This window comes from Balaenoptera ricei, chromosome 16, assembly GCF_028023285.1.
Source record: "Balaenoptera ricei isolate mBalRic1 chromosome 16, mBalRic1.hap2, whole genome shotgun sequence".
NCBI classification, from domain to species: Eukaryota; Metazoa; Chordata; class Mammalia; order Artiodactyla; family Balaenopteridae; genus Balaenoptera; species Balaenoptera ricei.
In genome coordinates, this window is record NC_082654.1 from 10752458 (window position 1) to 10779768 (window position 27311).

General features: G+C 36.9%; 1 protein-coding gene and 1 long non-coding RNA gene across 2 annotated transcripts in view; one reads left to right on the forward strand and one right to left on the reverse strand.

Moving 5' to 3' along the window:
* The window catches only part of WDR11 (WD repeat domain 11), a 54021-nt gene extending 32708 nt beyond the window's left edge, over positions 1-21313 (reverse strand). The window contains exons 1-10 of the mRNA XM_059899909.1: positions 21163-21313; positions 20071-20182; positions 13842-13995; positions 12708-12881; positions 10296-10482; positions 7669-7834; positions 7128-7242; positions 6070-6265; positions 5625-5728; positions 2221-2397 (exon numbers count right to left, since the gene is read on the reverse strand). Of these exons, the coding sequence (XP_059755892.1) occupies positions 2221-2397; positions 5625-5728; positions 6070-6265; positions 7128-7242; positions 7669-7834; positions 10296-10482; positions 12708-12881; positions 13842-13995; positions 20071-20182; positions 21163-21248 (1471 nt within the window). The 5' untranslated portion in view covers positions 21249-21313. The remainder of the gene's footprint in view (positions 1-2220; positions 2398-5624; positions 5729-6069; positions 6266-7127; positions 7243-7668; positions 7835-10295; positions 10483-12707; positions 12882-13841; positions 13996-20070; positions 20183-21162) is intronic.
* On the forward strand, positions 20632-25220 carry LOC132350605 (uncharacterized). Its single transcript, XR_009497954.1, has 3 exons — positions 20632-20768; positions 23094-23233; positions 25098-25220. It is a non-coding gene; the product is annotated as an uncharacterized LOC132350605 (long non-coding RNA).
* Positions 25221-27311: the final 2091 nt, after the last annotated feature.

Consider the following 27311-nt stretch of genomic DNA (forward strand, 5'->3'; position numbering starts at 1 on the left):
CTAGCAGAACTAATTAACCAGATTTTTCTAGTTTTCTTTACAAAGATTTTGGTTTTGTTCTGTCTTTAACATTAAATACATCATAAAGTAAAGCAAAGTACAGTGGCTCACTGTGGATTTTACAGTTAAAGAAGCCTGAGTTTAAGCCCTGGCTCTGCCTTATACTCTTGCAAATTACTTGCCCACACTAAATTTGTGTTAGTATCCCTTTAACATGGGAATAATGGAAAATCTATTTGTTGGAGATTAAATGAGAAACATACGTAAAACACTTAGTATAACACTCGGCACAAAGTAAGTACATGATTATTACTATTTCTGTTATCACTGTAATTATGATTTGTAGTTATTATTATTCCTAAAGCTTTTCGTGGTCTCAGGTAATACGTCTAAATTTTAATTAGAAGGGACATGGCCACTTGAGAAAGTAATACTTTCTTGAGAAAGTAATGTTTCAGCCCTCAACATGTTTTTATAAGTCAAGCAATAAAAGTGAACAATGTAAGCGGTTGCACAATCACTTTCTCACTGCACATGACTTAAAAGAATTAATGGATTCATACAAAGCAATAGAATGTAGAAATAATAATAATATAATAATAATAAATGTAAAAATGCTAGGCAATTTCCAATTTTAGCTAACTTGCTGAATTAAAGCTTCAGAAATTTCTTGCAAAACTATTCTAGAGAAATACAGTATTACACTTGGTTACATTTATCACCTATTCTACAGTATCTTCTAGTACTGAGAAAATATCTAAAGAATTACCAAAACTTTTCAATTATCAGATGTTCATAATAATCATATGATTTCTACAGTCTGCACATTTTGGTGATGTTGAAACTATGATTTAATATTTAAGGGGCCCAAGAAGAAGAAGTAATTCTGGTTGAACTCTGCTTCTCTTTCCTAATGACTCTGCAAGACTTTAGGCACTTATATTTTTTGCTTTTACTTTGTTATTATACTAAATTCAATAAATGACTTGCTATTCACTATATACCAGCACAATACAGCTTATTCTACAATGGAAATCTCAGAGCCTGACTCAGCTCTTGTTATCTAGCTATCCCAAGAAGTAATTTTCTCCAAATTAATAAAATCCTAATTGAAAAAGAAGGTATACTGACATTGTACAGAGAAGTACACACTATGTACACTGACAAATCCCAACTGAAACCTCAATGAGAAGTTTAATATGAATCAATAGTTTCTAAAACAAAAATTAAACATCTATCTGCATTTATATAAATCTGGACACCTGTAAACACAGACCACTGAACCTTAAAATTCAAATCACTTTCAAAAGATAATAATGGAAAAAATGGGAAAATAAGAGTAGTGCCAAACAGTAATACTCAAACGAGCCATTAGGGCTCACAACTCAGCCATTAAGTTGAGACACACTGGCCATAAGGTCAGGTTTTCATTTTAGGAAAAAAAAGAATCACAAATCACATGTTTACAGAGCTTCTGGGAAAAAGCCAGAAGTCAAACCAACAGCATCTTAAGAAAAATGTTGACAATTTCAAACAAATATATTATTGTTCAAAATTTTAGAGAAATGAATTTTAACCTTATATACTAGTAGCAAATAGAAATTTGGTCCTCTCCGTAAAAGAAATCAGGTTAATCCCATTACCATGAAATTACTGTGACAGCAAGTTGAAACCCAGACCAATTTTTTTTATCTACAACATAAAAATATGCAATTTCAACCCAAAAGGCAAATCTTTAGTTTATAAAGACAATAGCCACTTTAAACACAATAAAACCAGGTTTAACATACAATTCTTAGCACATGAAGAACCTTGCTATTATTAAACTATTAAGTGTGACCATATTATTAGTTAACAAAAACTCACATCAAAATGACATGCACAGGAAGAGTTTGAGATGGTCCAAGAAAAGACAAGTACTCTGGTTTCAGCATTACACAGGGACTTTCCTCCTGACATTTTAGAGATGTACCCATGGTGTCAGGGTCTCTGTCATCTGGTGTCAGGTGAATGAGTTATCATTGTGATTAAAAAAGATTAATAGAACAGAAAAAAAAAAGTATTTCAAGATGAGTATTTATACAATTTCATTTAGCCTCTTCCTCCTCTTAAAGCATTTTAAAGGAGAATAAAGGATTTTCTAGTAACCAGGAAACTTAAATATCTTAAAAATGTAAAATAGACATTAAGAATTAAAAAAAGAACAGGTCCAATACTCACCAACAGCAAGCAATGGCTGATACATCTTGATATTTTTTGTGGTCAATGGTGGGCACATACGGATAGCAAACTGTGGTGAGGGCAGTCCTGAAAGCAGACCTGTTAGCAGGAATTTGAGTTGCACTTCCTGCAGAATGGAGCCTTTGGGATGTTCTTCCCCAGCAATTGCACTTTGCCCTGATTTGTAATAAAAAATACAAATATGTTATTTATAACATACGCTGTTCTTAAAAATCTAAAGGAACTTTACAGTGGAAGTATACTCTTCAGGTCTAGAAGGTGTAATGTAGCACTCTAGTGCCTGTAGCTATACAATGAGTCTTACTTGGCTATGGGACTTAAACTGCATCATCTAATATCTCAAAGGATAGATTACTCCAGAGTATAGCTATCCAGAATTCAGGGACCTTTGTCTCCTAAGAAACACCATTTTAGCCAAAGTTCCTGGTATTAGGGCACCCAAGGCAAATGAAGAGGACTAGGGTTAGAGAACAGTTTCTGTAGCATGAGATATTACATTCCTGTCTTACTGCCTTTCTAAAGGGTTACTTTTCAATCTGATGCTCTTTAAAGTGCACATAAAATTGGTAATCACAAATAGCAGGTTCAAAGAACTCATTTAGATTTCTAATAAGAAATCTTAATGTGTCAATGTAATTACAACATTTAAGCTTTATAATTACATATTTTTATATAAATAAGTAAAATAAAATTTAAATACATACTTATAATTACTAATATATAATATATAAACCATCACTAGTGACAGTTAAGTCTTAAATGGCATTATTTTTAGATACAGTGTTCGTACTTAGGTTATCAAATTTCAAACTAAAAAGATGATTCAAATAAAAACCATTCACAAAATGTGAATACAAAGTGTGCAACAAAATCAAAACCATTCACTAATAAGGGTATAAAAATTTTCTTCCTTTAAAGCACTACTGAATACTGGGATAAAGTTGTCAAAAGTACGTATCAGGAATATGTGTGAGTATATATATATATATATGTATGTACACACACACACACACACACACACACACACACACACATTGTGAAAGGGAAGAATGAAATAATTACTAGGAGTGGGTGACGGGATTCTAACTAAACCTTTTAAAGCTGTAAAGTTGTTTTAGTAATAATGTTATTGTAAAATCGGTAAGATAAACAGAAAAAAAGGCCATCAATTGAATCCAAGTAAATGATCCCTTAGGATAAGCCATACAATTGGTATCAATCTTTAGTAACAAAGATGGGGTCTAAAGGAATGGCAAGTTCAACAGGTAGGTACCATGTTTACCAACTCTTGGCAGCTCGGAGTTCACTTCAGGAAACTGCCATATTTCTCTTCAAGCATCTTCCATGTGAGGTGATTCACAAAGTAGGGCAGATTAGACCTTACTAAGCAGCAGCCTTTACCCAATGAATATAAATCAGGCCTCTGTCTTTAACTGAATTGCTTTCAATTACCACTAAGTACACAGTGAATTTCAAATTAAAAGTTTTAATTAAAATGTTTTCAAGTAACAAAGATTTATTTAATACTTTTAAATCAACAACACTGTCAAGAACTGCTATACAATCTGTATCATTTTGTCTCCTAAAAAATGTAATTTATATATCACTTAGATAACTAAACAGCATAAAATTTCAAACTCCTACAGGCTTTGTATTACTGATTAGTTCTGTGCATGTGTGTTTATAATTCTTTTCACTTTAATATTTTATATTAAGTGCAGACAAGGTCAATTAACTTGGAAAATTGTGTAACTAATAAAATAAATTTTGCAAAACAATTATGTGTCTAAACTTCCTCGTATGGATTTATGTCTAGAAGGTGAAAAGAATTTTAAGTATAAAAGTTAGTGTCACTGAGCGCAAGGATTCCACAGCTGGCAGGAACTGTGAGAATCCCAGGGTCTGGAGAGGTCAGGTCTTGCTTAGATTACGGTGAAGCAGCCGGGACTAGATGCCGGGCCGAGGAGCAGACTCCAGACTGGGATGACTAGGTTTACACTCCCACTTATTGGCCGTGTTGTCTGGGGCAAGTTTTTTAATACCCCTGGGTCTCAGTTCCCACATACATAAAATGGAGATAATAATAATAATAATAGTACCTACTTTGTAGGGTTGTTGAGCTAATACTTAAGAGAATTTGGCACAGTATTTAACATAGTATTAAGCACTCAATAAATGTCATCTCTGATTAAGAAGATTAATAAGTTAATGCTCTTTCTAGTATATCATGGATCTTTACAGCATTTCAACAAAAGAACCTAGTAAATAATATCCATTTTCAATTACACTGTGGGAGAACAAATAATGATAAAGAAAGCCCTTTATAAACCACTAGCCACAATTTTAAAAGAATTAGACGTCAGCACTGCTTGGCATATTTACAATTTCTAGTTGTATATATTTGAAACCACCAATCCTCATTCTTCCTTGAATATATAGTGGTCCTATAATAATTAAATAACTTTGAAGTAATATATTATCTGCAAATAAAGATTTGTTGAAAGTAAGAATTCCCAATGTGAAAATAAGAAAATTTAAGTCAAAAAGTTAAGACGATTTTTTCTAATACTGCTCAGTTACTTTATTCCTTCAATAAATATTTATCACACATCTAGAATGTGCAAGGCCCTGGGCTGAGCGCTGGGGATGCAAAGCTGAATCAAGCACTGTCCCACCCTTGTGGAGCTTATAATTTACTGTAGGGAAACAGACAAGTAAAATCACAACTACAATCAGCTGATGACTATTAGCGACCACATACATCAGGCTTGGGAGATTAAAGAAAGCAACACCTGAGCTGAATTTTGAATAAGGAGTAGCAGAAAGGGAGAGAGAGAGAGGAAGAGTGTCTTCAATTCTGAGCTGAGGGAGCAGCGAGCATGGAGGAGGGGGTATGGTATTGCCCAGCAAGGGCTACACATGCAGCCTCCAGATACCTCATGCCGTCTCCTTCATTTAGATCAGAGCCCCTCAGGAATGGACGTTTTCATTTAGATCAGAGCCCCTCACGAATGGACGTTTTCATTTAGATCAGAGCCCCTCACGAATGGACGTTTTCATTTAGATCAGAGCCCCTCACGAATGGACGTTTTCATTTAGATCAGAGCCCCTCACGAATGGACGTTTTCATTTAGATCAGAGCCCCTCACGAATGGACATTTTCTAATTCCAGCACTACAATAACAGTCTATACTACTTCAGGTACTGTTATGCTTAAATATTTTATACCCCTCTGATTTATTTAGGAAAGAATTAAGTCTACATTTTAGTTTCCTGAAGTATTAACTTTGACTTTATAATAACTGCAACCACTGACTATTAATTTTGCCCTTCAAAAAGTATACCTAACATGAAAGTGAGAGAAAAACAAAAAAGCAGTTTACCAATCATGTTATCTAAGGAGAGGTCTGGGAGTTTATTCTGTAGCACTCCTACAGGAATTCCACAGAAAGACACGGGTGAATATAAAGGTGACACGCCAGAACTACTGCAAAGACATAATAATTAGATGGTTCTTACATATTTAAAACATATTTAAAACCTGGTTCTTACATATTTAAAACCTGCATCACATGTTAGTAACTCAAAATACTAATTTTAGATCATAGTATCCTATCAATTTTTACAGTATTCATTAATCTAACCCATAGGTGAAATATCTCTAGCAGGTTTACATAATCCCCTAATAATCTGAAGTCTTAATTATCAATTTAAAAATATTTTTTTCAGAAAAAAGGTCCTGCTATTTTTATATGATAAAATAAATGGTAATCTAAAGAAAGCAGGAAACAAAGCAAAACAAAAAAGAGATCCTATTGGTTCATTTACCTGTTCCGTGAATTTCGATTACAAACGGCAGACTTCAGTTCCCATATCATAACCCTGCCATCACTCACTATGAGGGCAGCTGCGTTCTCATTGACAGGACAACACACCATACTGAAGGGACGGACAGTTTTTGTCACCCTGATTGCATCACACTGGCTTCGTAAATCATAGGTAAGCTCCTGGACAGGATCTGGATCTTAACAGAGTATAGTTTTCTTTTAAATATTAGAGAGCAACCATATCAATGTCACTGCTACTTGTTTTAATTTAAATAATACCTCAACCAAAAAGGATATCATCCCTTCACTAATGCAAAGTTTGTCAAAAATGGCTTCCCTGTTTACAATTACTAATTTCTTCAGGATATAAAGATAATTTACTTAATGACTATCTACACCAAGTTTAATTTCCAAAATAATTATTATCAAAATAGTCTATTTAATATTTTTAAAATAAAGAAAATTCTTTGAAAAAGGATCAACAGTAATGTATGATTAAATAATGAACAGTGCACTTGTAGCCCAACATAGTTTACTGTGGTCTACAATAAGCCTGAAAATAATTATACTTTATAAAAGATGTGAAAGTCACTTTCACCTTTACATAGTACATCATTCCATAAAAACATTAGTTTTGTTCTCCAGGATAAGACTGATACTGACAACTGAATGCCCTGAAGACTTATTAACCAGTTAACTTTACCATGGAAATCCTAAAGCAGAGAAGTCAAAGGGGTGTAATAATAAAGGTATATACAAGGTTGGACTTGTGCTAAAGAAATAATCACAAAAGATAACATCCACTTAGCTCATGGATATAATCAAGAAGGGATTACAAAATATTACTATCTTTGCAGCATACAAGAGGTGCACTGTTACAACACTCAGAGATTATCTTGGGCTTGGGCTTTTTTACGCCTCATGTTATAACCATATTCTACTTTCTTAAGGCAAGAATTATTATTAACTCCATGCTTTGGTAAGTATTTGCCACATGAAGCTTTATAAAATAATTCTGAAGAAAAATATAATTAACATTATTGTGAGATATAAACTCACCTGGTTCCTCACTTGAAGTGGTGAAAATACTATTGTAAGATCTTCGAACACGTAAGGTTATACAACCATTTTCATGTAGGCAAAATAAACCATCACGTTGAAAGCAGGGTATTACCTTTAAATAGATGATGTATTTGTTTTTTAAAACAATAGATTTTAAAAGTATATACAGTGAGATTCATAAACTCATATTTAGAGAATATGGGTGAAAAAAACCCCAAAACACAAAAATACACATATAATCCCCTAGTTTTAAAACTAAATGAACATTTTAAAAAATCCATCAATAATCCTAAAAAATCTGTCTTTATCCATGTAACTTAAATAGTTCAGTACATATCTCCAGATCAGTCAGAAGAATTTCTAGAGTTAAATCAAACCAATCTAAAGTGCAGAAAAATAAGGAATGTAAAATAACATTGTTAACATTTAAATAAATAGAAAAAGAGAAAGTGAGACTAAGGACTTTTGCAAGATTATGGTTTTTCTCTACATAATTCATAATCAACTTTTGGTAATATAATTTATAAGCTGTAGATACCTGCAGAAATGGAACTCCTGTTCGTTCTATTGCAATCACACCCACTGTCTGATTCACCTCAAGGTCAAGGATTAAAATCTCTCGAGGATAGAGTAGCAACATGTGATTCCTTTTGGAAGGCAGGTATGCCAACTGAAGACAATCATTCAGAGTTATGAATTCAGCACTGAAAAAAGTAAACATTTACTTCAGGCACCAAGAAATGAGTCAGACACACAAATGAACTTACTCATGAAACAGAAACAGACTCAGAGAAGCAGAAAACAAATTTATGGTTACCAAAGGGGGAAGGAGGTAGAGGAGGGATAAATTAAGTGTTTGGGATCAGCAGACACAAACTACTATATATAAAACAGATAAACAACAAGGTCCTACTGTGTAGCACAGGGAACTAGATTCAATATCCTGTAATAAACTATAATGGAAAAGAATCTGAAAAAGAACACGTAATATAATACGTATAACTGAACCACTTTGCTGTACACCAGAAACTAACATAGCATTGTAAATTAACCATAATTCAATAAAAAAAAAAAGAGTCAGACTTTATTTGTATCAGAAAAAGCTAAAAAAGGATTGAATTTTGTACTTTCCACATAATAACTGTCAATGAGAATGTACAACTGTTTCCTGAAATGACCAACATGGGCTAGCATCTAAAAATTAGATCTCTCCTTTGTGCCAAAATGCAAATTACGACAATGATACTGCATAGGTCAGATAGAGACATGTTTCTGAATATTTGAAAATGTAAAGTAGTCTAAGTCTGTGGTATGAGGCGGTCAGTGACAATACGATATGGCATTCACAAGATAGTAGTTTTATTTTGATTTTGTAATTAGAAGTACTAGACAGACTGCTGAAATGAAGCCTCAGGACTAAAACATAAAGCACGTAGGGCAGTTAGGGCTAGGCAATTGGATCAGGAGTCACTGCACTATCTGACGGCTTGGGCAAGGCCTTCATTCACTTTTCAGCTGTCTTAAAGCTTTCTTGAAACAAAGCTTGGTACTTTATTCACTTACCACAGCATTTTCTTCCGTGTAAGTAAAAGAGATGAAATGATATGAGGATTATAGACTGTTAAAGAGTCTCAAAACTCATTTTAGTAAGTTGTGATTGTGGTATGTATTTAATCACAACTTTATTTTATAATAAATTTATATTTAATATATTTCAGTAGGAATGGGCATACAACTATGTACCTTTTTTCTTACATAACAATTTTATTAAAAGGTTTTGAAACTTAAAATAAAGTTAGATTAGAGAACTAGAGACAGGGATGTGGATTGCATTAAAGCCCTGGCTCTGCATTTCCTAGCTGGGTGAGCTTAAGTAACATATTTAAAACAATGTGAGACTCAGCTTCCTCATTTATAATGTGGGCACAGTACTACTGCCCAGGATTGTAGCAAGATTATATGTAATAATGTATGTGAAAGCACCCAGAGTAGTTCTATTTGAAGGGATAAATAATGCATTTCCCCAGTACTCAAGATGAACATATGATTCACATGACAGAAAATATAACGTATATAAATCATAACTTATAAAACTATGCAGGCAAAAAATAATTATTTATGATACAGAATCAATGCAAAGTAAATAAAAAGTTCTCAAGATATTTAAGGAGCAATCTTAAATTATTTCAGCACAGGGTGGGGGATAAATTAGTGAATTTAATCAGCCTATGGTTTACTATATAAAAATGATATTTACATATAAATTCAGAATGTAATTGTAGAGCAATTTGTATTTTACATTTTTTAGGTAATTACCCACAAAGTCTAGATAGAATAATCTTAGCATATTAAAAATAAAAGCTTTTAAAAAATAAATGCCAAAAAAACTACCAAAGCAATAAAAATATAAGAACTACCATAGCACTAGGAAAAAGACAGAAATCTATTTTTAATGCATAAAATTAGTTCTTTAAAATAAAATTGTATTCAGTTGAAATTTCTGAAATAAACAATAATAGCTAGCCTTTACCAAAAGAATGCTTATTGAGTATCAGACACTATGTTCAGTACTTAAGCTATTGCACCTATTAATCCTTACAACCCTAAGAAATCCTTTAAAACACTATTTTAGAGATTGGGAGAGTGAAATTTGAGCAAGATTAAATTATATTTTGAGTCACAGAGCTACAGCTTCCCTTAGAATCTTGGCCCTTAAACAGTATGGGAAACATCTTCATATGCATGAGAAAAACACCTATATTTTATTGGCTAATGAGATGACACAGCATTTAAGTCAGGAAAATGTATTTAAAATGAAAATCCAGCTTTTGTCCCCCAATTTTTAATGTGTTCAGTAGCCATAATCTTAGAATCTTTATCTCTTATTTTCAGAAGTCAAAACTTTTCATGTGTAAAAATCAGGGGGGGTTGTTTACCACATTACTGGAAACAAAGGAACCACGTTAATGCTAAATCTCTTCTTAGGGGAAGAAACAAAAAACATTTTTCCTCTTACAAATTCAAAATTACAAACAAGAAAGGGTAACATGAAGAAAATTAATCTTAGTACATCTCCAAAAATGATGTTTTCATGAATAGATAATATCTAGATAAATGTTGAATAAATAAATGAATGTCGCTGTTAGTTTTACACTTGTAACCTACCTAGGTTTCTCTTGAGTGATTAAGATTTTCACTTTATTAAGAGCCTTCTTGGCCCCTGTGGCTGCAGCCAGCTTGCTGTGAGCTGGGCTGGAGTGTGGGCTGGATATGTACACTTTCTTCCCAGGGCCTGAGGGTGGCTTGGATGGAGAGAAGTCTGAGATGAATACAATGCCCTCACTGGTGAGTACTGTATTGAGAGAAGCAAAACTCTGATTAAAGTTTAATCAAGTTTAGCATAGAGTTTTATTCCAATACAATTTTGAGAGCAAAGTAATGATAATTTTAATAATATAGAACTGGCAGTGTTATGCAGTCATAACATAACGGGAATGTTCTCCAAGTTACAGTGAAACTGGTGGTCCATTACAATTCATCAGAGGCCTCCAAGCTCAGCATTCCAAATTAATGTTTTATATTAAAAAGACACCAGAAGGTTACTGGCAGAAAGAACAAATGTTTGTTCTTCCAAATATATTCAGTGCGTGGACTTTCATTAAAAACCTTTCCTCATTATATCTCATAACTTCAAAATCCAAAGACTTTCAGAATATAAAATTCACAGAAGAAAAAAAAAATCCCATATGGCTCTGCGTACCACACTTGGTAAGTTCAAATATTTGACTTGATGATACTAATTTTTCATCATTATCATGAGCTACTCAGTCTAAATATATTTCCTTTTTCTTCTTGCGTATCAAATTGAACCTCGGGATGTGTAAAGAGTGTTCTTTTTCTCTTTACATCTAGAGTAAAAGTGAAGTGCCAACAGCGGTTTACTAAGTGTACAGGAAACAGAAATATTCAAGGAGGCAGCACCACATTTAACAATACAAATTATACCTTTTTATGACTGAAAAAATAATCCCCCTCAAAACAGGCTGGCTAATACTAATACATATCTGATTATAAAAGTCTTATCTATCCTGGCAATCAGCAAGGCTGCTTTAAACACAGGGAACAAAGCAGCATTCAAGAATCATGACAACCCCAGCACATTCAATGAGCAAATTAAAGATGTTAGGTCAACTGATGCTTTGAAATATATAGTGCTCTCATCAACCAAATTACAGAGATGCAGTAAATTAGCCTGAAGCCTCTCTCCTTTCAGATTACAGAAGTCACCCTTCAAGGTCCCAGTCATTCCCCTTCTTTTGCGATGCCCTCACTCCCTGACTCTGCCAGCTAGGCCAGCCCTCCTCTGTGCTCCCACAGCACTGCATTTCACAGCAAACTAGTGAGTGAATGAGTGAGTGAGTGTACACATACGTTCATATACACACATTTATATATACGAAGCCTAAACACATTGTACTGCAATTATTTATACAGCTGTGTTTCCCATTTTAATTTCTACTTGTCTGTCCTACTCTCCCTGCATCAACTCACACATACACACACCCCTCAATAAATGTTGGTGGATACATGTTAGAATTTTGAGTCATTCAAATCCAGGGAAAACATTCTTTACCATAGTTAATCCCCTTACCTCTTTCCAGTCGTTGATCAAATATCAAAATGAAGCCTACTTTGACCACTTTATCTAATACAACAACTTGCCCACTCCCATTCCCCCATTCTCTTTACCTTGTTTTACTTTTTTTTATACCACTTATAACCTCTTAATATATTGTAATTTATTAATTCATTATGTTCATCGTTTACAATCTGACTCTCCCTCACTAGAATGCAAACTTTATGAAGGAAGGAATTCTTGCCTTGGTTCACTGATATATTCCAGGTTCCCAGAACACTCCTGGCATATAACAATAGCTCAAGAAATATCTGTTGGATAACTGAATAAAAAATATTTTCTACATAATTTAGTCACAAAAATATCTGTCTAGAATCTAATTTTTAGATCAGTAGCTCAGTAAAATATCAAAAGCGCATTGGGAAAAACAGCCTCCACGAGAAAAAAATCCCTTGGGCTTGGTCTGTTCCTGACATGCATCTGTTTATGGCACTCAAAATACACGGCATGAATTAAAACAATTTTTTAAAAAGGAAGAAATGAATTTGGCCACAGACTAAATGAAACCCTTGACTCAGGTTCTTTCGATGTTCCTAGAAAAAAATTTAATTAAGTCTGAATTAGAGTAACACAGCAACTCTCTCTTTCTCTGACTAATCTAATTCTGTTCACAAATTCCACACAGTGAAGGTCTAGCTTGCTGATTTAAATTTCTAACCATCAGAATACTTGCAAATGCTATGGGTTATGATTTAGTATCTGTAATAGGAGCTGAAAATATATGAACTAAATGTGTTTCTCATTTTAACATTATAAATGTATGAAGGGTGTGTGTGTGTGTGTGTGTGTGTGTGTGTGTGTGTGTGTGTCTTATGTACATAGCATTAACCATATATGTTACAAACACCTCAACTCATTTTCCACAAGAAACTAGTACTCACAAGTTAAATGTGAGGGATCAAAAGGATCAAAAGAAAAAGAAAGAATGTTATCTGCATAGCTCTTCTTCCAGAGTTTGGTGCCAGTATCTGCATTCCAGAGCACGATATAATTTGGCGGATGGATAGCAAGCAATAAATCTCGGGAAGCATCTTGACTCCATAACCACTGAACATCTGCAAAGACCAGAAGAATAAAGGCAAGATTCAGAAATCACCCACCGCAAATTATTTGTCTAATGTGTCCTTGATATCTAGTTGTGTGTGTGTGTGTGTTTACATAATCCTTAAAATCTTAACTACACCCCCCTCAATGTTGCATATATGTGTCAGGACTGATAGGAAAAGCTAATTTTATATAAAAATGAGCTGTCTGGACATTAGAATCTAGAGGTCAAAATTTCCAAGTAATCTGAAATATTACTTCAAAGAAAATACAAAGCAATTTACACTATTCATTATTTAAAACTTTATGTCAAAGACTGTCCTAGCCATGATCAATGTCAGACTCTCCTAATGTTTTTGTGGAATTACTTAATGGGACTTTACAGAATTTCATGTTTTTTCATAACAATAAAGAGGATAAGGATCTAGTTCAGTAGTACAGTAAGTACTTGACAAGTATTTTTTAAATAGTCATTTAAAAGATTCACTCAGTCAAGAGAGCCACTCAGTCAAAGCCTGAAGAGCCCAGGAATACTGTATTGATTATAGGTCAGTAACATAAGCAAGCTAACAAATGATCTATATGAAAATGAGAAAAAAATTTTATCTCTATTAAGAGAAAGTAAGCACTGAGGGCTAATTCAAAAGAGCAGTTTGGGCAAGCTTACTTATATTATAGCTTACATTTACAAGACTGTTCACAGCAGCTTCATTTTTCTCATCATCATGCTCAACTGAGGGCAAGATTGAAATTAATGCATTTTACCAAAGCACAAATCAACTGAGATTTGAGGAAATAAGCCCAGAAGCGTATTGATAAGGAAAAGAAAGCTAGATTCGGATCAGCAGAACAGGCTAAACACAATCAAGAGTTAACTGAGAAGTGACGAAATTAAACGAATGGGAAAAACCAACCACTCTAAGAGTAAGTGTATTAATACAGACGCTTGGCGGAGTACAGACTTTCCTCACCCTGAATAGGCTTGGCATGCTCCTGGATCTCACACTGAGCTACTCCTGCTGCTACATCCCAAACGATGATCTTTCCATTGACATCAGCAGAAGCTAAGCGCAAGGAATATGGCGAGCCAATGTTATGGTGATAATTTTCCCTGGCCCATTTAACCTAGTATCAAGAAGAAATCAAATCAAGTAAATACTTGCACTGGATGAAACTACACATAATTTTCATAAAACACCAACTGGAACCCAAACTACATTCTACACTTATATTATAAAAATAGGGAACTAGGGAACCCTACTACACTGTTGGTGGGAATGTAAATTGGTACAGCCACTATGGAGAACAGTATGGAGGTTCCTTAAAAAACTAAAAATAGAACTACCATATGACCCAGCAATCCCACTCCTGGGCATATACCCGGAGAAAACCATAATTCAAAAAGATACATGCACCCCAATGTTCACTGCAGCACTATTTACAATAGGCAGGACATGGAAGCAAACTAAATGTCCCTCAGTGGAGGAATGGATAAAAATGTGGTACATACATACAATGGAATATTACTCATCCATAAAAAAGAATAAAATAATGCCATTTATAGCAACATGAATGGACCCAGACATTGTCATACTGAGTGAAGTAAGTCACGTACAGAAAGACAAATATCATATGATATTGCTTATATGTGGAATCTAAAAAAAAGGGTACAAATGAACTTATTTACAAAACAGAAGTAGAGTCACGAATATAGTAAACAAACTTATGATTACCAAGGGATAAGGGCAGGGGGAGGGATAAATTGGGAGATTGGGATTGACATTTACACACTACTATATATAAAATAGATAACTAATAAGAACCTGCTGCATAGCACAGAGAACTCTACTTAATACTCTGTAATGGGCTACATGGGAAAAGAATCTAAAAAAAAAAAAGTGGGTATGTGTGTATGTATAACTGATTCACTTTGCTGTACAGCAGAAACTAACACAACATTGTAAATCAACTATACTCCAATAAAAATTTTTAAAAAAGGAAACTAGCTTCCATCTTGAAAGTCAGACATTTTTATTATTATGATATTTTTTAAAAGTTGCAATTAAAATATTTTTGAAAACATCACCATGTTCCTGCCTTTAAAATATGAAAAATGATGCACAGCCTTAATAATCTGGGGAATTCAGGTAAAAAAAACTCCAGAATATCATATCTTAAAATGGTATGATCATTGGTATATCGTTTGATCATAGTAATAACCATAAAATCTAATTCTGAAATAACATGTAAAATCCTAAATTGCTAAGCAGAATCTTTTTCTGCATTCTATTCTTCTAATTAAAAGGAGACAACTTACAGCTACAAAAACCTTGCAAAGGAAAAAAACAAAAGCAAACAAAAACTCTGGCTATCCCTCTCATAAAATTGGAAAATAACGTTAACAGTTTTTTCTCTAAAAAACAAATTTGTGCATCATAGTTTTAGTAATATCATTAAGAATAGTTTTTTTAAAAAATAAAAAACACAAGAATCCTGGCACAAAATCAAGGAATTAACTGAGCATCGAATAATGGCAAAGTAAGGAATAAAACACAGAATCCTTACTCTGAGCCAAGGCCTTCCCTGGACACAACCTCCCCTCCCCTCTAGCTCAGCATCCTACTTGCTTACTTCAGAACATTTCCCCCACAACACTTTGTAATTACTCTGTTTACTTTCTTTTGACCTATCACCAACCCTATCACCAATCCCGCTCCATAGGGCAGGATCACCAAGGCCTCGCTCACATTTCTGTCCCCCCAGCCTATAACACAGTGCTTGCAGCTGACGTTCGAGTATGTGTTCAGTAAACGAACTTAACACCACAGATGCTTCAAATATATACCCATGTAGACATATGTACACAGACACACATATGTGTGTATTTATAAGTAAGCACTCATAGAAAATGCTAGGTTAGGGAAGCATGCTAACCAATTCCAACAGCCTTCATGAAAAAGATGGAAACAAAAAGTTTTCTGAACTCCAGTGTTAATAAGCCTTAGGTTTCTACTCCAACACATCTTTTCCTCAGGCAAGAATTTTTTTAATAAAATGTGTGCGTAGGCATATATATATATGCATATATGTTTGAATGTATATAAACGTATATTCACATGTGTGAATGTATGTATACTCTCCCTCCTCATTATTTGCAGATTCTGTATTTGTGAATTTGCCTACTCGCTAAAATGTATTTGTGATTTTATTTGCGAAATCAGTATTTGCAGTGCTTTTGCAGTCATTCATGGACATGTGCAGGGTAGTGAAAAATCTGAGTCACTCAACATACAACTGCATCCCAGCTGTGGCTGAATGAGGCACTCTTGCTCCAGTTCTCATAATGTAAACAAATGTCTTTTCTGAGGTCTATTAAGTACCATGTTTTTTGCATTTTTGTGCTTCTTGTTGATGATTTCACTGTTTAAAATGGTCCTCAAGCGCAGCGTTGAAGTGCTGTCTAGTGCTCCTAAGCACAAGAAGTTGTGACGTGCCTTACAGAAAAAAAACACGTGAAATAACCTTTGTCCAGGCATGAATTATAGTGCTGTCGGTCATGAGCTCACTGATAATAAATCAACAATATATAATAAATGTCTTTTAACAGAAACACATATAAGACAAGGTTATGTATCAATCAGTTGATGAAAATATTGTGACTAAAGGCTCACTCGGAACCACACCGTGTATTTCCCCGAGGAGCCATCAATGTTTCAGTATATGCTAACTCAGCATTTGCAACAATTTTACAGAATAAAACTACCACGGATAAGAATTATTGTTTTGTGTGTGTGTGTGTGTGTGTGTGTGTGTGTGTGTGTGTGTGTGTGTAGTACTTGACTTCCATCTTTGTAAATGTCAAGCAGTGTACATATTAAAAAAAAAAAAATCAGACCTACTAGAGAATGGACTTGAGGACACGGGGAGGGGGAAGGGTAAGCTGGGACAAAGTGAGAGAGTGGCATGGACATACATACACTACCAAACATAAAACAGATAGCTAGTGGGAAGCAGTCGCATAGTACAGGGAGATCAGCTCGGTGCTTTGTGACCACCTACAGGGGTGGGATAGGGAGGGTGGGAGGGAGGGAGAGGCAAGAGGGAAGAGATATGGGGATATATGTATATGTATAACTGATTCACTTTGTTATAAAGCAGAAACTAACACACCATTGTAAAGCAATTACACTACAATAAAAATGTTAAAAAAAAAATCACCTAAACACAGCATAATCAAACTGCTGAAAATCAAGATAAGGAGATGAGATGAGAAAAGATACAATGCATACACAGAAACAAAGACAAAAATTTCTCATTAAAAATTACCCAAGCTGGGAGTGATATCTTTAAAGCACTACAAGAAAAAAAGAAAAAGAAAAACAAAAAACAAAAAAACTGGTGAAATAGTTTCTCAGCCAAACAAAAGCTGAGAGGATCAACCAGCTGAGAGGATCAGATACCTCAAGGACTTAAAGGAAATTCTTCAGGCAAAAGGAACATGACGCCAAACTGAAACACAGATCTAAACTAAGAAATGAAAACTCCAGAAATGCCAAAAAGATAGAAATGGGGGGGAGAGAGAGAATATGTTTTTTTCTCAAAATAAAAAAAAACAAAAAAACAAAAAAACCCCCTATACCTAACATCAGAATTGATGGTGAAGGACTGAATGCTTTCCTCCTAGGCTCAGGAATAAGACAAGAGTATCCTCCCTCCACTTCTATTCATTGTAGTAGAGGTCCTAGTCAACACAATAGGACAAAGGAAAAGAAATAAAAGACACCAGATTATCAGTGAAAAACCCAAACTTGTCGTTATCTGCAGATAACATGATTGTCTATGTTAAAAAAAAAAAAAATCACCCAAATTACTAGATCTAACAAGTTTAGCAAGATCACAAGATACATGTTAATATTAAAAAAAAAAAAAATCACCTGTATTTTTCTCTACTTCACATTACATACAAAAATTAACTCAAAATGGATCTGAAATTTAAATATAAGAGCTAAAACCATACATTCTTAGATGAAAACAAAGGTGTAAATCTTCTTGACATTGGGAAGAGCAATGGTTCTTGGATACAGCAACAAAAGAAAAAAAATTATACCTACATCAAAATTTAAAACTTTTGTGCTTCATAGGGCACTATCAAAAAAGTGAAAGATAACTCACAGAATGAGGGAAAATATTTGCCAACCATATATCTGATAAGGGACTTGTATCTAGAATACATAAAGAACTCTTACAACTCCAAAATTTTTAAAAATACAATTTTAAAATGGGCAAAGGAATGAACAGACACTTCTCAAAGAAGATCTACAAATGGCCAAAAACACATGAAAAGATGCTAAACATCATTAGCCATCAGAGAAATGCAAACCAAAACCACAATGAGAACCACTTCATATCTGCTAGGATGGCTATAATCAAAAGGACATGTAATAACAAGTGTTGTTCAGGATGAGGAGAAATTGGAGCCTTCATACGCTGCTATAGGAATGTAAAATAGTGCAGCCTCTTTGGAAAATGGTCTGGCAGTTCCTCAAAAAGTTAAACATAGAGTTACCACGAGTCAGCAATTCTAATCCTAGGCATATATCCAAGAGAAATGAAAACATAGGTTCACACAAACAGACTGTTTACAAATGTTCACAGCAGTATTATTCATAATACCTAAAAAGTGGGAAATACCCAAATGTCCATCAATAAATAAATATTGTATTTCATATAATGGAATATTATTCAGCAATAAAAAGGAACAGAGTTATTGACATATGCTACGGCATGGATGAACCTTGAAACATTATGCTAGGTGAACGAAGCCAGGCACATATCGTATCGTCTCATTTATTTGAAATGCCTAGAACAGACAAATCTACAGGACAGAAAGTAGATTAGTGGCTGCCTAGGGATGAAGGGGACGGGGAAAAGGCATGGGTGGCAACTGCTAATGGGTACAGGGTTTCTTTGGGGTTATGAAACTGACTGTGGTGACAGCTACACAGCTCTGTGGATATACTGAAAGCCAGGGAATTGTATGCTTTAAACGGGTGAATTTAAATGGTATGAATATCTCAGTAAAGCTGTTAACAACGAAAAAGACCCCCAATCTCTATCTCCAATTGTAACATGTCTCCTAAAATTTCAGATCAGTGTAATTCAATTGCGCCAGGTGTCTCAGACTTTGCACGTTAAACACAAACTCACCGACTTCTCACACACTCACCTCATCAAAGCAACACTGCCATTCAACCACTCAACAGAATCCTTGGAGTCATTCTATTCTGACTCTCCCTTAAGACTGTTTACTATAAAGGCTATCAAGTTTACCTCTTAGCTCCTAAATGTAACTCCTTCACGTCTCCGCTTTATTTTAGGCCCTAAGAATTTCCTGCCCAAATTACTGCAATTCTCCTAAATGATCCCACTGCCTTGTCTTGCCTTTTTCCAACAGATCCTCCACTGATTCCAGAATGAGTTTTTCTAAAATGCAAATACGATCATATCAATCTCCTACTTAAAAATCCAGATTCCTTCATAATCTTACAAACCTTTCGGGGCAGGTGAATTTCTCCAGCTGCCTTCTTTCATCACTCCTACATGTGTATCCCATCTTTTAGCCATCCTCACACATATTACTTCCCTTTGTGTATATTCTCCCTTTTTCCTGCAGTGCACCTCTCCCAATTTTCACTTGGCCAACTACTGTTTACCAGTTCCTAAAATGAAAAGACTTCTGAGACCCTCCTCTGATCCCTAAAACGAGGTGACCTGTAGCTCCTTTGTCTTTCCACAGCATATTAGGCAGGTCTCACCTACCACACTGTATTTGTGTGTTTTCTTTTCATTCTTCCTCACTAAACAATGAATTGCTTGAGGGCTTTCATCTCTATATCCTTAGCACATGTTAGGTGCTCAAAATTAATGAGTGAATGAGTGGTCCAGTACATGGTAGAATTAGTGTTTTCCACCAGCTTTGAAATGACCTAAGAACTAGCATTTTAGCTCATCCTAGCTCATCTGAGCCATACTAGCTCATCCTGATGTGACATTATATATGGAAATACTAGGCTACCCCAAATAGATTATCATACTTAAAACCTATTCAACATGTGTACATATGACTTACTGAGATTCTAGCGATATTTAAAACTTTAGAATAGACAATATGTTATAGGGTCAAAGTAGGATCTGACTTACCTTGACAACATCAGCTTTATGTTTTTCTAAAACTTGAAGCGTTTGAGCAGTATTGGAATCAATCACTACCACCAGCGAATGACATCCATAAGCAATTAAACCTTGCCAGCCCCTAACAAAAAGTGTTAAAATTTAAGTAAAAAGCAAAGCAAAGCAACTTCTCTCTTGCCAAGAGGCAGCCTAAATAAGTGAGAAATCTAACATGCACCACCATTAATAAAATTATTTAAGCCCAAAGGCTAGTATTTTACATTATACCATTTAAATAAAATGTCTAGTTTAGCTTTTAAAAAGCTTGTTTAGTTTTTCTTTCAGATAAAAAAAGGTTCTGAGAGATATGCACGTAGAGCCGTGAAGACGTATAAAGCAACTCCCGTCGTCTTTTTGCCTTTGAGGGCGTATACCTCGTCTTATTCAACTTTGAATACTGAGCATCCACAAAGTGCGTGGGACCACACTCCCCGGTATCTGTGATTAGCCCCGGTCCTTTCCACCAGATAAAAAGACAAACAGTGAACAGGAGGTTTCGGTACTCTTGCCAACATTCCCAGTAGCCACAGCGACCGCAGTTTGCTTTATATCTGTCTAGTTGTTAATTTGCAGTGTCATTTTACAGTAAACCGATAAAGGTGAAATGAAGTGCCGGCGAGAGCACAGGTGCCTGGCACAGGGTCCGGCACACTGTTCAACGAATAAAGGTAAGAAACAGGGATGAAAGAGAAAGAAGACAGAATGGGGACGAGAACGTGGTCGGGGAATTGACATTGGGGAGAGAAGGCTGGAGACTGGAGAGAGGTTAAGAGACGGGACTGGGAGGGTGAGGAAGGTGTGGGGAAAAGAGCAAAGAGAAACAGAGATGCGAGAACAAGGGCAAATATATCCACACCGGGAAAGTTCCCACATGGGGCATTTACAGCTTTTACAACAACAAAAACCCAGCATTTAAATGAAAATCTCCAAGTGTGAAGGCGGCACCCAGTCTTTGCGAGGCCAAACTAAGCGGGGGGGGGGGGGGTGAAACCTCTTGTTTTGTCCCCTTCCCCTCATAAACTCCTGGCCGAGCCCGGCGGCCTCGGAGCCCCGCGCCCTCACCAGTCCACCGCCGCCTTGTTGTGGGCACTGAGGGCCCCGGTGAGGGTGCGCGCCGACACCTTAAAATTCACCGTGTAGGGCAACATCGCTGCGGCTAAGCCCGGCCCTCGACGCCGACCCGCAACCAGGAAGCGGCGACCACTGCGCTTCCGCTCCAAACAGAGTCCGGGTGGCTCCGTGGGCACCGCAGTTTGGTTCCGCCGAATCCGAGTTTCCACCGCCCCCAGATACGGCTTCCTTCAGGTTCCGCCACGCCTATGTTCCGGCTGCTTCAGGATGCCGCCGCTGTAGCGGTTCCGCAGCTCTGCGTAGGAGCCGGTGGTTCCTGGAAGAAAGAGGTGCTGACTCTGGTTACGTCCGGTTTGTTCAGACTGGGACTGCGTAGACCTATGTGCCCTGCTGGAAATGGTGAAAAGCAGGAGCTAAACGCCCCAATTAGCCTTTCTGCCTTGGATTAGTTCACTTAGGGCAACTACCAATGACAGGCACTGTTGTAGGCATCGAAGATGTGGTGATGAAGAAGACACAAAGTCTCCGCCCTCATGGAGTTTATAGAATAAATGCATGTGTGAAGTTAATTGGATGAATGGAGAGAGTGAATGAGAAGAATGGCCGGAACATAAAAAATTTGCAAATATGGAGAATACTCCATATCTGGCCTTGGAAATACTTTAAAAACAACAACCACAAAATAGCGTTTCTCCTGAGGCCAAGTGCCCTTTGCCTGTTTGTCTGTTTGTTGGGGTAGCTTTCGTTTGGCAGTTTCTCCTCTGCTGCTCTCCTTCAAGTCAGACTCAGTGCCTCCCTCCTCTGTACTCCACACTTTTTTTATCCTTTAACACTCGACACAATGATTTCTTTACAGTTTTTGCAGTCTTCTGTCTCTCCCCCAATACATTGCTAGTTCCTTGATCAACAAAAGGAACAAAAGTAATGGTAATTTTGTCATCATGGGTCGTTGTGTCCACCTTATCACTTATAAAACAGCTTTCTCAAAGATTACCGACAACGTCCTCTTAGTTGTGAAAGTTAGTGAATACATTTTGGCTCTTAGTTGTTCTCTGGCAATTGTTGCTGCTTCCCTTCCCTTCCCTTCCCTTGCTGTCCTGCCTTCCCTGCCCCACATCCCTCCCTACTGATGATACTTTGGGACTAGCAGAGATACCCATAACCACATATCTAAATATACCACTCCCTTATTAAAAATCATTGGTGCCTCCTGTGACAGAGATTGCTAATTGGCTCCCAGAATTTATTCACCCCTTCTTTCTTAGGAACGTAACCACAATTTGTTTCCAGGCACATTATCACTCCATTAAATTAATACATACCCCAGCTTCCCTTACAACTAGATCAAGTAATAAGGCTAAATTCTGGCCAGTGAGATGTAAATGGAAGTGTGTAGTAACCTCTGAGAAACCACTCTTCTGTGCTGTTCTTCTGTGCTATTTCAATATTTATACCCTACATTATTGTTATCTGCAGATATGTTTGTCTAGCAAGGGAGACTAATACATTCTTAGGCAACTGTGTTATAGCAGAATAAATACACTCTAGTAGACTTAGAACTCCTCTCAGAAAAGAACCAAATCTCAATATTCCTTTCTTCCCAATGCCCAACACTCTTCCTGGTCCTCAATAAATGACTGATGGTGCAAGAGTTTTAAATGGCCTTAAGCATAAGGTCAACCAGGCATGAGGTGACAGTAAGGAGTCAGTGCAGAAGCTCACAAGTGGAGAAGGGGAGCAGGGAACCCTTTTATAGGAAGAGGAATTAATTAGTTTGAATCTGTAAGCTACCTTGAGGACATGAATGTTGAATATTCAGGGCAAGGATGGATGAACAGCTGGGGTTGGGACAGTAATATGTCTCCCATGGTATGAGAGTGTGAATTAAGTATGTTAATGGGTTTTTATGACTTTCTCTGAAGCGTCTGTCTTGGCCAGTGTGGAAGACAGAATAAACACATTGGACAATTGCTCTTTCCATGGGAAAGAACCTAAGCTCCTCTTCTATGCCTGAAAAACTACCATTTCACTGCACGTCCAATGACGTCAACTCCAAAGCCAGGTAAAGTGGGCTCAGAGCATCCTTCCACTGCTGTCTCATTTGCTTCCCTAAACTAGGACAACTTTTTTTCCTCTTTTAAAGTTGGTGGAGATAAGAATATAATGGTGATATTTCTTATTACTACTCTGCTTGGGTGGGACAAAGCAGAGGAAAGGGATGAAGACAAAAATAATATATTACTGAATAAATCACCTTGTGAGTGAAATTTCCAAGGTCACATCAGAGAGCGCTGGTAAATTGGTTTGACCATGGATGGAGATGTTGAGGATGAAGGTGATGAAGTCAGTTGCTTACTATGGAGCACTCATAAAATGCCAGGTACTATGATAAGCCCTTCACCTGCATCATCCCACTGAGTCTACTCAAAGTCATAAGGCTGTATTATAACAAGTATCCTATGGATGACAAAATTAAGGCTCACAGAGTTGCCTGAAGTTATACAGTCAATAAAAGGCAGAGCCAGTGTTGGAACCCAGGTGAATCTGATTCCAGAACTGATACTTTTAACTACTGACAACACCACATTGCCCTCCATGGCACAATCCACACCACAGTCCAGTTGCAATGAATGCCAGCTGCCTGGGAAGCATAGGATTTTTTAAAAATCATACTTTTATTGAGATATAATTCATATAATTCACCTACTTAATCACACAATTTGGTTGGTTTTAGTATATTCACAGAGCTTTGCAACCATCACCACAATCAATTTTAGACTATTTCGTCACTTCGAAAAGAAATCCTATACCCATTAACAGTCAGTCATCATTTCCCCCTGACCTCATGACCCCCTCCTCATCCCTAGGCAACCACTAATCTACTATCTCCATAGATTTGCCTATTCTGGACATTTCATAGAAATGGAATCATACAACATTTGGCTCTTTGTACCTGTCTTCTTCCCTTAGTGTAATGTTTTCAAATTTTTCCATTTTGCAGTATATAGCAGTACTTTATTATTTTTATTTCTGAATATTTCATTGTATGGATATAGCACCTTTTATTTATCCATTCATCTGTTAATGCACATTTGTGTTGTTTTTACCTTCCAGCTGTTACAAATAATGCTACTGTGAACATTCCTGTGCAGGTTTTTACGTGAACATATGTTTTCATTTCTCTTGGGTATATACCTAGGGCTGGAACTGCCGGCTCATACGGTAATTCTAATGTTTAACTTTTTAAGGAACTACAAGATTGTTTTCCAAAGAGGCTGCTGCACCGTTTTGCAGTCCCATCAGCAGTGTATGGGGCTGGCACTTTCTCCACATTCTCCCCAACACTTTTTATTCTCTGTCTTTTTGTAGCCATCCTAGTGAGTGTGAAGTGGTTCTCATTGTGGTTTTGGTTTGCATTTCTCTAATGGCTAACGATGTTGAGCATCTTTCCATGTGTTTATTGGCCATTTATATATCTTCTTTGGATAAATGTTATTCAGATTTTTGGCTCATTTTTCAATTGGGTTATTTGCCTGTTCACTACTGAGTTATAAAAATTCCTTACATACTTTAGACACAAATCCCTTATCAGATTTACCAAAAAATTCTCCCATTCTATAGGTAGCAACATGAATGTGGAGCCGCTTGGCTGAGCACATATACCCAATAAGGTCAAGGACTGAAGTCATGGTCTTATTTCCAAAACTAAGAAATATAGCGGTGGCCTGGTTGTGGCCTGATTGTGGAAAAGGACAGGAACATAATTCTGATGCTGAAACATGGTGTGTAAGGACAGGTCACATGCCTAGGAATAATGAAATTAGTCAAAGAGAAAATTTAGGAATTAAAAATTTGTCTTTTTGTTTTATTTGCATATTTTACTATTTCCATAGCTTTTAATTGTGTTTTTGTTTTCTCTCACTTAGGATGGCACGTAATGAGCAACTTCAGTCACACTGTTGGTAGTCCTGCTCGGTTCCTGGCCTTCACACTTGTCCAAATGTCTTCTCACACCAAGTGCTTCTATGTGCACAAGTCCATGGAATCCACGCACTGTATGTGATCCTTTAAAGGTTCTTTTAATTCACTTCTATTACTGATACCAGGTATCATTTGCTGGGAAATAACCATGTGTCAGGCAGTGAGCTAAGGACTTTCCATGTGAGCTAAGCCTTTTCTTTGATCCTTATACTGGATTTCCTTCTTCTGGTCCTAGGGAGTCATGGATGGTTAGTATCAGTAATAGAAGGGCATTTATTGTGACTTTGGGCAGATTACTTGAGTTGATTAAGCCTCCTTTTCTTCTATTTTTTAGAGGGGGTTGGTAATGATCCTTGGATGATTAAAAGCATTACATTAGATAATACATTAAAAGAGCCTAACACAGCACTTGGGTTCCTAAGTACCTTGTAATTTACTGACAGAGCTGGCATAAAAATCTAGGCCTTTTTTTTTTTTTTTTTTTGATAGCACTGGCCCCTCTAAGCTTTATCACCTTGAATTTGAAGAAAGATCTTCCCTCTCTAAGATGCATCCTGCAAAAAGAAGAAGTAATGAGGATTTGGGTAAAAGTGGAGTTGAATTTGCTGCGTCAGTCACCAGGATACCAAAACCACAGTGACCAGCTTTAAGACCAGGGTTTTAAGGGAACACATCAGACAGGGTTTGGGGAATCGAAGTTCTGGATGGACCATGATGACCTTGGCCTGAAGGGGCTAACTCAGCTCTTTCTAAAAGACCAGGCTGTCCTCACACATAGCCAAAGACACAGGCTGTTTGAGCTACCGAGCAAGCCCCAACCAGTGCTCTGCTGACCGCCCTGCAATCACATCGTGCTTACAGTGCTGTTTGAAGCTCGGGGCCGGTGGCCTCGGGGATTAGCTTTTAAAGGAGAGGGGCTGCAGCTTGTGTATCTTTCGGGATGACAACGCCTCATTCTCTTCCAGGCTTGGGTCCCCTGAGCCTCCCTTCTCAGGCTGTGTCTTTACTGAGACCCTTCTCTTGACCCTTGGTCACCCAGCCTCCCGCTAACTCTAGTACCACTTTGTGCCAAGACATTTACTGCATCTGTTAGAGTATTTTCCTTATAACATTGGTATTTTAAATTGGTCAATCCTGTCTTATTTAAATGAAAGCATTTGAATTCCAAACCAACCTTGTTTCGTCAGTGGTAGCTATCGCCAACCCCATGTTCTAGATAAAGAAACTCAACCTCAGAAAGGGGAAGGGACTTACCCAAGATCACATTTCTGGCCAGTGACAGAGGCGAACCTCTACCTGGTTAGGACTCAGTCCAGGATACAGAGCTGCTTTCATGTGAGGTTTAGGAGTGGTTGTGACATTGTCAAAGGGGATGAAATGGGGACCAGGAGTGCACACTTTGTGCAGGCAGTACATTTTAAAGGAAAGGCACCCAGTAACGTGGGAGGCACAGTCGGCAGCTGAGCGGGGGATTGGCTGAAGGGGAGGGGTACTAGACTGACAGCCTAGACTTGGCATCTGCCTATCTTTCCTTGAGTTTTTCTTTAAACACCTTCCGCCCACTCCTTACTTCCTCATGGATAATCATCAGTCTGATTTATTATCTGGTTACTCTCGTTATTGATCTCTTTTTATGTCTCTACATATTATGGATAATTTTTACAGTATAATGGATCAGTCACCGCACCTTATGACATGGTAATTGAGGTTTATTACACTAAAGGATGTTTCTGAGAAAAGCAGTCATGATGAAATGGATTTCTCCCGAGGAAGCTGTGTGAGGGATGTGTTTCTCTTTCATCCTGCACACAAGGAGAGGCAGTTAGGAGTTGCTGGAGACAGCGAGGGCTTTGCGGTTAGACAGACAGCCAGCCAGACAGACAGGAGTCCTGCTCTGGTCCCGCCACCTCCTAGCTCTGTGACTTTGGACAAATTTAGGGGTTAAAAATATTGCGTGTAAGATTCTCCAGTGTGATAGTTGTCCTGGGTATTAAGGATGAGAAGCCAGGTCAGCACCCATTCTCACCCTTTCCCTCTTTCCAGGGAGGGTCCACATAATGAACCTGCCAGCAAATCTCATTCCTGGGGCCACTTAGTTTCTGTCAGTGTGTGTTTATCCAGTTATTGGCTGTTTTTAAGGGAAGAATAAACTAGAGGAC